The sequence below is a fragment of the Budorcas taxicolor genome, chromosome 7 (genome assembly GCF_023091745.1).
Source record: "Budorcas taxicolor isolate Tak-1 chromosome 7, Takin1.1, whole genome shotgun sequence".
Taxonomy (NCBI): domain Eukaryota; kingdom Metazoa; phylum Chordata; class Mammalia; order Artiodactyla; family Bovidae; genus Budorcas; species Budorcas taxicolor.
The window spans coordinates 59028974-59043161 of record NC_068916.1 but is presented as its reverse complement, the minus strand read 5'-3'; the positions used below and the strand labels follow the sequence as shown (position 1 = coordinate 59043161).

General features: G+C 40.2%; 1 protein-coding gene across 1 annotated transcript; it reads right to left on the bottom strand.

Annotated features, from left to right (window-relative positions):
* Positions 1-4114: 4114 nt before the first annotated feature.
* Positions 4115-12000, bottom strand: SPINK14 (serine peptidase inhibitor Kazal type 14 (putative)). The gene is made up of 4 exons (XM_052644397.1): positions 11916-12000; positions 9363-9400; positions 5119-5255; positions 4115-4160 (listed from the first exon to the last, which is right to left on the bottom strand). The coding sequence occupies exons 1-4, from the start codon at positions 11998-12000 to the stop codon at positions 4115-4117; spliced, it is 306 nt and encodes a 101-aa protein (XP_052500357.1).
* Between the last annotated feature and the right edge of the window lie 2188 nt (positions 12001-14188).

Below are 14188 nucleotides of genomic sequence, written 5' to 3'. Positions count from 1 at the left end.
AGCAGATATATGTCTCAGGTTCGGGTGCGCAAGGCAGTGGCATGAATGTGTAGGTCTCTCTCTGTTCTACCTGCCATACACTAGTTGTGCTCTCTGAGCCTCTGAAGCTCTCTTTCTGTCCTGGCTGATCTCCCTGCAGGTGAGGGGTCTTCCTGAGATGCAGGGAACTTTCTTCTTTTTAAGCTCCCTCCCAGAGGTTCAGGTCTTGTCCTGCTTCCTGTCTCTCTCTCTCTCTTTTTTTTTTTCATTCATCCTTCTTGGTTACATGGAGCTCTTTCTTGTCCTTTCAAGTGTTTGGGATCTGCTAGTGTTCAGTAGGTGTTCAGTAGTAAGAATTGTTCCATTTGTAGATATATTTTTTGATGTATTTGTGAGAGGAGATGAGTTCCACCTCCTTCTAGTCCAGCATCCTGACTGGAGCTCTGTATTATCATCATTTGAAGTGGCGAGAAGTATGTAGCTCATTGAGCATTAGTAACTTGCCACTAAATCACGTTATTGGTAGTCTATGCGTTGGCCATGAAGTGAAGCGAAGTCACTCAGTCATGTCTGACTGTTTGCGACCCTGTGGACTGCAGCCTACGAGGCTCCTCCATCCATGGGATTTTCCAAGCAAGAGTACTGGAGTGGGTTGCCATTTCCTTCTCCAGGGGATTTTCCCTACCCATGGATCGAACCCAGGTCCCCCGCATTGTAGGCAGATGCTTTACTGTCTGAGCCATTACAGAAGTCCAGGTCTCATCAGTTATTGATTGAAACAGCAGTGTTTTACTGCCACCTTATGGGCAAATAAGGTGCCACCAGGGCTTCCCTGGTGGCTCAGAGGTTAAAGCGTCTGAGACCTGGGTTCGATCCCTGGGTTGAGAAGAGTCCCCTGGAGAAGGAAATGCCACCCCACTCCAGTATTCTTGCCTGGAGAATCCCATGGATGGAGGAGCCTTGTAGGCTGCAGTCCGTGGGGTTGCAAAGAGTCGGACACAACTGAGCGACTTCACTTTATGGGCAAATAGAGTTTGTTAACAGTCCTCCAAGTTGGGTATACAGTGCCTTTAGCAGGTGAAAAAAGTGTCTTATAGGTCACACTAAGATGTTTGTATTATAAATCACAAAAATAGTGCTTTTTAAAACAGGTCATGTTTAAATCATTATAAAATGAAGGCAGGACTATGGATAGGAGAAGAGAATGGAGGCTGAGGTAATAGTTATAAGAATATAAAAGTAACTCATGAAATATTTTGAATACTTGGACTAAATATATGCATTTAGTTTATGGGTTTAACTTTACTTAGTATGAAATAAGGACTAAACAAATTATATATTGAAATTGAGTTGGAGTGAGAAAGGACTCAAGTAATAGCATTAACTTTCAATGACTCAAAGCATATGGAATATCACTTTCAGAAAGAAAAAAAATAGCACTTATATTAGATAGATTGATTAAAAAAATTCTGAGCCAGTGAAATTAAGATGTTAGTATATGATACCAAGAAAATGGGTACAGTCTCATGGTATGAATATGTGAGCAATAATTATATAGGCAATGGAGATCATCAAACAGAGGAAGTGGGGATAGGTAAAGAGAAGAAAGCAAGGACTGACCAACAATTAGAGGATAAAAAATAAGGGAACCATATAGAAGAAAGTCAAAATTCAAAACACCTTCCAGAGGTGGCGAGCAAAATGACACAGGCAGTGGTTGTCAATGCAAGGAAGACCGTTTCATGTTGACAGTGGTAGAGTATTTATGGAAATCATCATCTTTTAGGGGTTTCCCTGAAAGGAAGGAAGTCTTATATTTAGATAAATATGCTAAGCTTCTTTAATTTTTTTTTTGAAAATGTCTACTATCAATGACAGAAAAAATACTATTACAAAAGTTCTTTTTGCTGTTGTATGTAGCAAATTTAAGTAAATGTATTATTCACTGGGGTGTGGGGGAAATTGTATTATTACAGAGGACAAACTTATGCTTCAGAGTCCTTAGAAAAAGTAAAATAATGATATTGTATTCTAGGCTTTAGATGCTTTCCGATTAAAACATGAAGATAAAAATAAACCTGACTTTACTTTCAGGTAATATAGAGTAAGAGAAACCAGTTACACTATCTACCTGAAAAGACAAAAAATTAGACAAAGTATATGAAACAATGACACTGTCTAGTCAGGCAAAGAAGAGTGCTGAAACCTGAGAGATGGGAAACAAATACGGTAAGCTCTGTGGTTGGCCTTGGTTTCTGCATTGTGCGAGATCTTAGGAAGAGGAAAGAGGAACTCTGGTAGGGCAGGTGGATTACCTGAATTGGGAAGATAGAGCAGAGAGGAGAGAGACCAAATTGGCTGTAGCCTGTGGGACCACAGCCCTGGAGAGTTGGACAGAAAGCACATCAGATTACTGATGTGTGCTTGTGTGTGAGGAAACTACCCAGGGCTAAGAAATAACTGCCAGAGAGGATTAGTGATAACAGAGCCTGGTCGCATACAGGGCTGGTAATGGTGCTTGCTTCTATTAGCCAGACCAGAAAGCCTTATAATCCACAGTGCCTTGAGTAGAGTCCTCCACAGTGTCTTGCCTCAGTAATGAGAAGTAATTAGCCCACTTAATGAATACTGCACTGACCCCATCTAACTCTAAAAAGCAAAATTTCAGAGGATCATAGTATTTCCAAGTAACTGAGCTATATCTCAAACAAAGCTCAAGAATAATTCTGAAAATACCAAAGTATTTAGAACCAAGAAATGTAAAATTCATATGTCTAATATCCTATTACCTATAACAAGAAGAGAAGTGGCCAACTCAGAATGGACACAGATAATAGAATTAGAAGATAAAGTCATAAAAATAGTTATTGTAACTGCATACCAGATATTTTAAAAGGTATAAACATGGAAGGTATAAATCAAACTTGTGGAGATAAAAATTAAAATGAGATGAAAAAGGTTCAGAATGGTATTAATTGCAGATCGATGACTACAGAAGAAAAGATTTATGAACATGAAATCAAAGCAGTAATGTTGGAAAATAATCCTGCCTGGAGTTCTTGGTGTTCCTGTATAGCCCAGGAGTCAGAGCAGTAGAAACTGATACTCTGTAAAGGTAGAGACTCTCTGATTTTCCCCAGAGCTATTTGCTTTTCCTATTTAAAAGATGACAGACCTAAGGTGATTGCTTCCTTTTTACTGGGCCCATGTGTCCCCATGTAATCAGCATGGTAGTTAAGGTCAGAGAGCCAACAGACATATAAATAATCGGTAATAATCTTATAGGATATTCAGAGTCAAAAGAGATACTGTTTTCAGGGCCAATAGGGAGCAAGCTGCTTAGGGAAAGAGAGTGTATATTAGTCTTTTTTCTGTATTAAGTGTGTATGTGTGTCTGTGTGAAAGAGAGAGAGGCAGATAGAGAGAGAGAGGATTGAACCCAAAAAACAATGTCCCCATATGTTTCAGAGGTTAAAATGTGTCAAGAGAACTTAAGAAAAGACCAATGATCAATGGGACATTCATGGATACTATTAACGTAGACCTCCTTCTATGAAGAAAAGAGACGGGTGGTGAAATTATAGGGCCCTGCCTACCTAAGCCAGACGTGCATGAATGACTCTGCTTCAAGGCTGAGTCTGAAAGTGAGATTGTTTAATGTGGAAAGGAGGCAACAGGAATGGCCACAAAGAGCACAACACCCCATTTTTCCTATTAATTTTTTTTTAATGCCAAAGAAATATGGAAGAAATTTCTGTTGTGTTCTTGGGAAACAACCAGGAGCCTTCACATAGATTACCCCATGGTTTACAGTATCAGAGATCTGATTAAGCTCCATGTTTGTTATTGACCTTTGGCTCAAATGTTCATTGTGTTCTGCTTCTGAGACTTGAGACACAGATCTGGCACCCAAGTTAAATGAGACTTTCAGAAACCTTTATTTATTATGGTGAATATGGAAGGCAATGAATCAATGAGGGGAGAGGTCTAAAGAAGGACTCTAACTATCTGATATAAGCTCAGTGGGAGCAGTTTTCTGTCACTAAGAACACACGCAAGGAGGGGTGAGTTGCAGGAGAAGGATTTTCTCAATGGAAAGAAAATGAAAGTTCTTTTCACTTTCAAGTCCACTCAACTAGCATTGCCCATCACGTAGAAATCTAATTTTCCCCTGAGATTTCCTAAAGAAAGAATCAGAATAAGTATTTTATTAATAGAATTTTCAGAACTATAAAAATACTTATAAAATTATCTGTCACCCTTATTTTATATTTGAGGAAACTGAAAGCATAAAGGATATTGACTACAGACAAAATCCAGGTTATTGGATTCCCTACTCTGTTATCTTCCCATCATGCTAAGATGCCACTGAAGACATTATGCCCTATACTATAATTTCTCTGAAAATAAGTTATTTAATCAGGCCTGAGCTTGTGATATATGAGGCGTATCAGTCTTCAACTTTTTCTATCAATACTCTTACACTTTGGCTGAATTCCTCATTAGTGGTGATGGCCTAGAGTTTACATAGTCCTGCCATTGCCCTTTGTGAAAATTGCAAAATTAGTATTGAATAGAAGCCTCCAGTCTGATGCCATGGGAAGAGTTTTTCTCCCTGAAAACTGGACTGTCTTACACGGAGATCAATTCTGAAGCCCCACGTTTTATGAGAACTCAGAGTCTAATCACTGCTAATCATGTCCCATAAATCCAAAGACTGAACACTGACTCTTTACCAAAGGACCCAAACTTTATGGTCACCTTATCCTAGCTCAGAATTTCAGACACATGAGATTGAAGATATGTGAAAGAAGGAAACTACAACTTATCTTAAAACCAAAGTATTTCAAGGACTCAAAGGGATATTTGAAGCTTCAAGTGAAAATAAATCTATCAGTTGGCTTATGGGAATGTGAGGGCTGAGAGAAGAGCCCAGCAAACACTCCTGAGTACAGCGAGTCTGCTTTCTACTCAAGTGGGCTTTGTGTTACCACATGTTCTCCTGAGTGGGGGCTGATTATTATCTGAGCATACTGGAGCAAATTCCTGGCTTCATAGCTGTTGTACTTCGTAGAAGAGGTTGATAGTAATTGCCTTGGACTAAGCTTTTTCTTGTTCTTTTCTCCCAGTAGTACTCACATACTCTCAACACACAAGATGCATGGGTTGTTATAGGTTATCAAATTATTGCCACAGATGGGTTGATATAAACCGGGACAGGGGTTCACTGTTCCCTGGAACCAACTGAAGTCTACTTTCTTATATGGACATTTCACCTGAAATTGAGTTGAAAAGAATGATACAATTAGAATCATACTCATAGAGACCTCTGGACTTTACTAGGAAAATTTAAACGTGGGATTGTAACCCAGTCTGACAGCAGCTCTCCAGCTCCACTTTCACAAAGCAAGCAGACAAAAACCTAGGTATGTCCTTTCAGCTAATAACGTCATCCCCTCCTTGTCAGGATCTTCTGAAAGGAACAGAGAAAGGAGGCCTGCTATATATGGGAAATGAAAGTGTGTGTAAACAGGACAGATTTGGGAAATTTAGCTTCTCAGTTCAGTTACTCAGTCATGTCTAACTCTTTGCAACCCTATGGACTGCAGCATGCCAGGCTTCCCCGTCCATTACCAACTTCTGCAGCTTGCTCAAACTCATGTCCTTCGAATTTGGTGATGCCATCCAACCATCTCATCCTCTGTCATCGCCTTGTCCTTTTGCCTTCAATCTTACCTAGTATCAGGGTCTTTTCTAATGAGTCAGTTCTTCATATCAGGTGGCCAAAGTATTGGAGTTTCAGCTTCAGCATCAGTCCTTCCAATGAATATTCAGGACTGATTTCCTTTAGGATGGACTGGTTTGATCTCCTTGCAGTCCAAGGGACTCTTAAGAGTCTTCTCCAACACCACAGTTCAAAAGCATCAGTTCTTTGGTACTCAGCTTTCTTTATGGTGCAACTCTCACATCCATACATGACTACTAGAAAAACCATAGCCTTGACGAGACAGACCTTTGTTGACAAAGTAATATCTCTGCTTTTCAATATGCTGTCTAGGTTGGTCAAAACTTTCCTTCCAAGGAGCAAGTGTCTTTTCATTTCATGACGACAGTCACCATCTGCACTGATTTTGGAGCCCCCCAAAATAAAGTCTATTACTTTTTCCATTGTTTTCCCATCTGTTTGCCATGAAGTGATGGGACCAGATGCCATGATCTTCATTTTCTGAATGTTGAGTTTAAAGCCAACTTTTTCACTCTCCTCTTTCACTTTCATCAAGAGGCTTTTTAGTTCTTCTTTCCTTTCTGCCATCAGGTGGTGTCATCTGCATATCTGAGATGATTGATATTTCTCCCAGAAATCTTGATTCCAGCTTGTGCTTCATCCAGCCCAGCATTATGCATGATGTACTCTGCATACAAGTTAAATAAGCAGGGTGACAATATACAGCCTTGACATACTCTTTTTCCAATTTGGAACCAGTCTGTTGTTCCATGTCCAGTTCTAACTGTTGCTTCTTGACCTGCACACAGAATCCTGTCATTCAGTTCAGTTCAGTCGCTCAGTTGTGTCCGACTCTCTGCGACCCCATGAATTGCAGCACGCCAGGCCTCCCTGTCCATCACCAACTCCCGGAGTTCTCTCAGACTCACATCCATCGAGTCGGTGATGCCATCCAGCCATCTCATCCTCTGTCGTCCCCTTCTCCTCCTGCCCCCAATCCCTCCCAGCATCAGAGTCTTTTCCAATGAGTCAACTCTTCACATCAGGTGGCCAAAGTACTAGAGCTTCAGCTTTAGCATCATTCCCTCCAAAGAATTCCCAGGGCTGATCTCCTTCAGAATGGACTGGTTGGATCTCCTTGCAGTCCAAGGGACTCGCAAGAGTCTTCTCCAACACTACAGTTCAAAAGCATCAATTCTTCGGCGCTCAGCCTTCTTCACAGCCCAACTCTCACATCCATACATGACTACTGGGAAAACCATAACCTTGACTAGACAGACCTTAGTCGGCAAAGTAATGTCTCTGCTTTTGAATATGCTATCTAGGTTGGTCATAACTTTTCTTCCAAGGAGTAAGCGTGTTTTAATTTCATGGCTGCAGTCACCACCTGCAGTGATTTTGGAGCCCAAAAAAGTAAAGTCTGATACTGTTTCCACTGTTTCATTAAGCTCTTTTAATTGCATTTCGCTGCATGTAAAGAATTTCTTCTTAGTATGGGCTGAAAGACCCTATGGATCTGTCACCTCCTGACTTTTCCAACATTGCCTTGTACCACCTTGCTCTTTGCCATTCCCCTGTTTTTTTTCTTTTTTTTTTTTTTTTTTTTTTTTTGCTTCAAATGCTCCATAACCCCTCCATCTCAGAGTCTTGTGGTTTGTCACAACCACCCCATCAAATGTATTCTCTTTTTCCTTGAACCTAAACTGATTCTAGGGCTTCCCAGGTGGCTCATTGGTAAGGAATTTGCCCACCAATTCAGGAGATGCAGGTTAGATCCCTGGGTTGGGAAGATCCCCCGGAGAAGGAAATGGCAACCGACTCCAGTATTCTTACTTGGGAAAATCCCATCAACAAAGGAGCCTGGCAGGCTATAGTTCATGGGGTTGCAAAGAGTCAGACACAACCAAACAAGAACAAACTCATTCTACCTTCAGAGCTCAGATTATGACCCACTTTCTCAGAGATATTTCTCAAAATACAATTCCAACTTTCCATTTTCCTTAATACCTCTAATCAGTGTACAATAAAGCATTTGTATAATTATTTGACTAACTGCACACCGCAAAGAACTGTAAGTCCATAACGGTTAAGTCGGTGTCTTATTAGGCTAATCTTTATGTAAGCAGCACATATATTGGCACTTAATCATTGCCCTTAAATATGTGCAAAGTAAATAAGATATAAAATATTTCAAATAGAATGAATATAATCAAATAATAGCAAGAGTAGCTAGTACCATCTGTAAATACAGCTTTTTTTTTTTCCTCTTTACAGTAGGATGTGTATGTTCCTCCTATTCTAAAGAGATTATGAGCCTGTTCATGGTGCGCGGACTGTGCACTCATCTGTTGTGCAATGGTGAAGCCGCTCCTTCACTCTGTTCCAACCTCACAAGTCTCCAGTGATTCAAGGAGGTAAATCCTCCTCACTGCTCTCTGCCTGGGTGACTCCTTTTCTCCGTTCACATCTGATATCCCCATGCCCAAGAAGCCTTCACTGATCACATTGCTGACTGTAGCATCTCTACTTTCAATAGATATTCTCTGTTGTACCATCCTATTTTATTTACAAAATTTACTACAAATAACAGTCCTTCTCTTTCTGTTTTCTGGCTATTTGTAAGCTTCATGAGAGAAGAGAATATGTCTTTTCCCCCTCAGTATTGTATCCTAGGGCACAGCACAGATGATAAATATTTCTTAAAGAAACTAAGAAAGAATGAGTAAGTTTATTTTTGTTTGTAAATTGATGGACAAGTGAAGGACTATTCTTACCAGCAACCTTCAGAAGAGGAAAACTCTAGGACTGAACTCTGTGAGACTAAAGTGTAAATCCTGGACTGATTCTACAGACTCTTTGGCTAGAGTTACAGCTCCTGACAGGTTCAGCACTCTGATCTATGGGTCCCCTGAAGGCTAAGCTGCCCTCAAAGCATCTTTGTCACCAATCAACTCATGAATTTTTAAGAAGTAAAATTTAAAATGTACTAGTGAGGCTAAAGCTTGAAGTGCAAATGCTCTCAAAATGAAGGAGTACAGGAACACTAATCCACGTCAGAAAACCAAAACAATCTTTCATTTCTCCATTTCCCCCATTTATTAAGTAAGCACTTATTTTTACCTCACAATATATTCAGTGCTCAGAAGTATAGCTGAAAATGAAAAAGGTACCTCCATCACTTTGCCCTCCTACAAGTTGGAAACAGAATCTGAGGCTGTGTTCAGAGATAGGCTGTTCCTTCACATATCCTCAGTCTATATCTCAGGGTTGGCGTTTGCCATTCACAGCTAGGCATTCTCTGCAGCTTATAGGGCAGTTAGGAGCATACTCTTCATCCCACTTCAGCCCCCTCCAGAGAAGAAACCATGCAATGCTCAAGTCTGTGGGCGTGTAAGAACCTGCCATGCCCCCTGGCAACTGCCCGCGCCCACAAGCATTTTCCAGGCACCGCGGAGGGTTCCGCAGTGTACCCGTGACCAAGTCTCAGCTTGGGTCCAGCTGGGATTACTCTCCTGTGGGCTCCTCTACCTACAGCACCTGCCGCTTTCATGTGTCTGAACCTTGAAGAACATCACTTGCTCAGTAAAGTTCTAAGACAGTAATTCCAAAGAAAACTCAGATTCGAGTTTCATTCCTAGGAAATTTGCAAGAAGATTACCTTAATATTTCCATGTGGTGGCCACCAGCGTGGAGGGTCTGAAACCATAACAAATGAAAATAGTTACAGAATCTAGTGTCTGATAAGTCATAGAGCCTTAATATGTTGACAGAATATAGTTCTAATGGAGTACCAAGAAAGCTTGCAACAATGAAAACATTGTTTCATTTATACATATCTTCATTCATTTTCTTAAAATGTGGGATAACTCTTTTACTCCTGGTAGATAATCAGCAGAGAGCTCTACAGACGCATCACTATCAGTCCAGTGTACCAGATAATTGCTTTGATTAACTAATTAGCCTGGGCTTGAGAAGATTCAGAGCTGACAGCCAGTATATGAAAAGAAATTAAGAAATGCTAGAAAATTTTTTATAATTATCTATGTTTAATTGATTGATCGCTTTACAATAGTGGTTTGATTTCTGTCATACATCAACAGAAATAAATCATAGGTGTACATATGTTCCCTCCCTCTTGAATCTCCCTGCCACCTCTCACCCTTCCCCACCCCTCTAGGTTATTACAGGGTCCCAGTTTGAATTCCCTGAGTTGTACAGCAAATCTCCATTGGCTGTCTGTTTACATATGGTAATGTACATGCTCCCATGCTGCTCTCTCCATTCATCTCACCCTCTCCTTATGCTCCCCTGCCCTTGTCCATAAGTCTGTTCTCTATGTCTGCGTCTCCATTAGTAAAGTAGTAAGGTCGCTCAGTCACGCCCGACTCTTTGCGACCCCGTGGACTGTAGCCCACCAGGCTCCTCTGTCCATGGGATTCTCCAGGCAAGAATACTGGAGTGGGTTGCCATTTCCTTCTCCAGGGGATCTTCCCGACCCAGGGATTGAACCCAGGTCTCCCACATTGCAGGCAGACGCTTTAACTTCTGAGCCACCAGGGAAGAACCATCTCCATTACTACCCTGCAAATAGGCTCATCAGTACCATCTTTATAGATTCCATATACATGTGTTAATGTACGATATTTGCTTTTCTCTTTCTGACTTATTTCACTCTCTCTAATAGGCTCTGGGTTCATCACTTCATTAGAACTGACTCAGATGCATTTCTTTTAATGACTGAGTAGTATTCTGTTGTGTGTACGCATATACACACATACATATATATATATACACATACATATATATATATATATATATATACACACATACATATATATATATATATATATATATATACACCACAGCTTCTTTATCCATTCATCTGTCAAGGGGCATTTAGATTCCTTCCATGTTCTAGCTGCTGTAAATAATAGTGCTACAGTGAACACTGAGGTACATTTGTCTTTTTCCGTTTTGGTTTCCTCAAGGCATATGCCTTGAAGTGGTCTTGCTGGGCTGTATGGTGATTCTATCCCTAGATTATTTTAAAAAGAATCCCCGTACTGTCTTCTATAGTGACTGTATCAATTCACATTCCCACCAGCAGTGCAGGAATGTTCCCTTTTCTCCACACCCTCTTGTTCTTTGTGGATTTTTTTAATGATGGCCATTCTGGCCAACGTGAAGTGATATCTCACTGTAGTTCTGATTTGTATTTCTCTAATAATGTGTGATGTTGACCATCTCATGTGTATATTAGCCATCTCTGTGTCTTCTTTGGAGAAATGTCTGTTCAGGTTTTTTGCCACTTTTCGATTGAGTTGTTTGTTTTTCTGGCATTGTATGAACTGCTTGTATATTTTGGAAGTTAATCCTTTGTCAGTTGTTTCATTTGCTAATATTTTCTCCCATTCTGAGAGTTGTCTTTTCACCTTGCTTATAGCTTCCTTTGCTGTGCAAAAGCTTTTAAGTTTAATTAGGTCCCACTTGTTTATCCTTATTTTTATTTCTATTATTCTAGGAGGTGGGTCATAAAGAACCTTGCTATGATTTATATCATACAGTGTTCTGCCTATATTTTCATCTAAGAGTTTTATAGTTTCTGGTCTTATGTTTAGGTCTTTAATCCATTTCAAGTTTATCTTTGTGTGTGGTATTAGGAAATTTCAAGAAATGCTGGAATTTTAAAGAGATCTTTTAACCCCTTCCCATTATCTTATAAATTGCCCAAGAATTCATGACAGATATGGGAAAAAACTAAGCTCTTCAATCCTTGAAGCCAGATTTCCCCACATGACTTCTCTATAAAGGACACAAAAGTTAATTACCCACTCAAATATATGGCAAAAAATTTTTATTAAAAGTTCTGAATTTTTGTGGTGCACCGTGGTGAAGGCTTATTGCCAGTCATTTTCACATGTTATTTCACCCAGTCATCCACACACGTCATCCCTATGAATTAGGTCTCATAATTTGCATTAACAGATGGGCAAGTTAAGGCCCCTGCCCTTTGGCTCAGGGCCTTTTTTTTTTTTTTAAATCACACTTCATTGTATCTTTCTCTATAGACACAGATATGTAAACATAGTAAAATGAAACACTTAAATAAAAATGTAAGTAAGAATTTCAAAGCATTCTCTTTCAGATTATAATGTCAGAGTCCAGCAATCAACCTTATTACATCCTTGCAGAAAATAGCTGCCTTACTCACCAGAAGGTAACGCCAAATATATTGGGATAAAGAACAGTTGTGAGCAGAGTACTCCAAAGGGTATGGCCATTTTCCCTCCTGGCATGTCCTCAAAGTGATGCTGTGAGATATTGTTTCAGGATGTTGTTACCTTTTGATGTAGTCACCAGAGAAGGGGTTATCAGGATACTGAGACCACTTTTAAAGTGAATATTCATCTCCAGTCTACCCATTGCATGCTACTTCCCCAAGGACAAATGCTCATGAAAAGTTAAAGTTTGATTAGTCATAAATAAATATAGAGCTCTCAGTGACAGATCTGTGACTACTTAGAAGTAAATGAGAGGATACTGTTTGGGAATAATTGTATTATTTTAGTGTGGAGATATTTTAAGCGTCTTGAACAGGCATCTTACCTGACGATTCTCTCTCTCTCTCTCTTTTGTTTTTTTTTTTGTTGTTTGAGAGGATACAAAGAAAATGATGAGGCTGCTAGAGGCTTCTAGAGAACAAGAGCTTCTCAATAGAGGAAGCAGATCTGTACTCAGTCATAAAGCAGAGATTGCCTTTTGGGATTAAGACAGGGATTTGTAATACAGCAAATCTAGGCCTACTTGGCTGTGCTGAGACTCTTCTGGCTTGGAAAGCTAAACTCTCTTGGAGCATTCTGAGAGAGTGCATGGGGAGAAAAAAAGAATTATTCACATGGGAGCTCCAAAGCTATTTTCCTCCATACACAGCAAGGGAGAATGCAGTGAGCAAATCCTCCCTTGGGGTTTCCTGTCTTTGTAGCAGCCTTTCCAACCCTAGAGAATGGTGTATGGAGGTTCCAGGGTTGACTAAGGACCACACTGAACTCTCCCCACCTTCCTAATTCTGCAAAAGTGAGCTAGTCCTCCCTACTGTCCCAGAGGCCTTAATCTCTGCTTTGTAGCATATGCTGATTATATAATTTACATAAACTCTTTGCCTTTATGTTACGGTGTGATATTTGTTATCAAATATCACTGAAATGTCTCTGAAGTACTCCACTCTCAAGGATGGCTGAAGGCTCTCGGCACTGTGTCCAGAGCTGTCTACTCGGCCTGCTTCTGAGTCAGTCTGTGACTCCATGTTTGGTTTAAGTGGACCCCCATCTCTTCCTGACATCTTCCCTGGCTTCCTTCAGGAGTGGAGCTTAACAGTGGAAGATCCAGGTGCACTAGAACACAATGCCCACTCTCCCTACAGCATGTACCCAGGTTGACTTACCTCAGAAAGGAAGAGAGATGTAATGTGCTCCTTTGTGGCTGATGCCTCTCCTTTGAGGAACATGTGTTAGAGCCTCAAGAGGGGGATAGCTTAGCTGCATAGGAGAGAGATGCACTGATGCATTGTGTGCTGGGCTGAGCAGACCCTGGGAGGCCAAACACTTAGTGTGAGTTAAAGGCAAACTCAGCAGGAGGTACTGGGAAGGGAGCACCGAGACGAGTATAAGACTTGGCCAAATGGGAGTGGGGGATGAGGGGGAGGAGGTAAGAACAGATCACTGACCAAGGTAGCCCTGGGCAGGCAATCCAAAGAGGCAGGAGCAGAAGGGACATACCACAGAAAGAAGAAGCATAGCAGAAAAAATATAGGATGTTCCACAGCAATAATTAGCACCTTTGGCCCAAATGAAAAAATGTAGGAACAGTTGAGAAAGAGAGGAGGTTGTGTGACAGATTAGGTCTGTGGATGCCATCTGCAGTGGGTCCAGCCATGTCCTGCAACATTCCAGATCTTTGCAGCTTTGTAACAGGGAAGATACCTTGTCATGGTGGGTTTCCTCCTGCTCTCTGAACTTCTTGCCCTTTTGTTACGTTTCGTAAAAAAGCAATACTTCTTATATCAAGGAAATGCAAGTTTATTCTAGAAAAGTCAGAAAGCAAAAATAATGGAACAGAACTAAAAGACAAGAAACCTCAAAACCCATAAATAACTGTGAAACATACACTGCATTGAATTGTATCATTCCAGTTTTGTAAAAAAAAAAATATGTATATATGCATACACAGAGATCCACATGTATACATGATCTTGTCATATTTAATCAGATTTTTGTAGTATACTTTATTTTCTGCTTTTTTGACTTAGAAATGTCTTGATGTTCAAATACATATAGAACATGTCATCATATAGAACATGAATTTAGATGCCTACTATTGTGTTCTGTCATATATATGGATTTTTATTATTTTAAAATTCTGCTATAGTTGCTCAACTAGTTTGATTCCAATTTCATTATTACTAGCAATGCTGGGATGAACAAATTT

Coding starts and splice junctions, on each gene's coding strand:
- SPINK14 (XM_052644397.1), bottom strand. CDS start 12,000: ATGCCAGGAGGGAAAATGGCCATACCCTTTGGAGTACTCTGCTCACAA. Junction 9,401..11,915: donor ATATTTGGCGTTACCTTCTG/GTGAGTAAGGCA, acceptor TTATGGTTTCAG/ACCCTCCACGCTGGTGGCCA. Junction 5,256..9,362: donor CACCACATGGAAATATTAAG/GTAATCTTCTTG, acceptor ACTCAATTTCAG/GTGAAATGTCCATATAAGAA.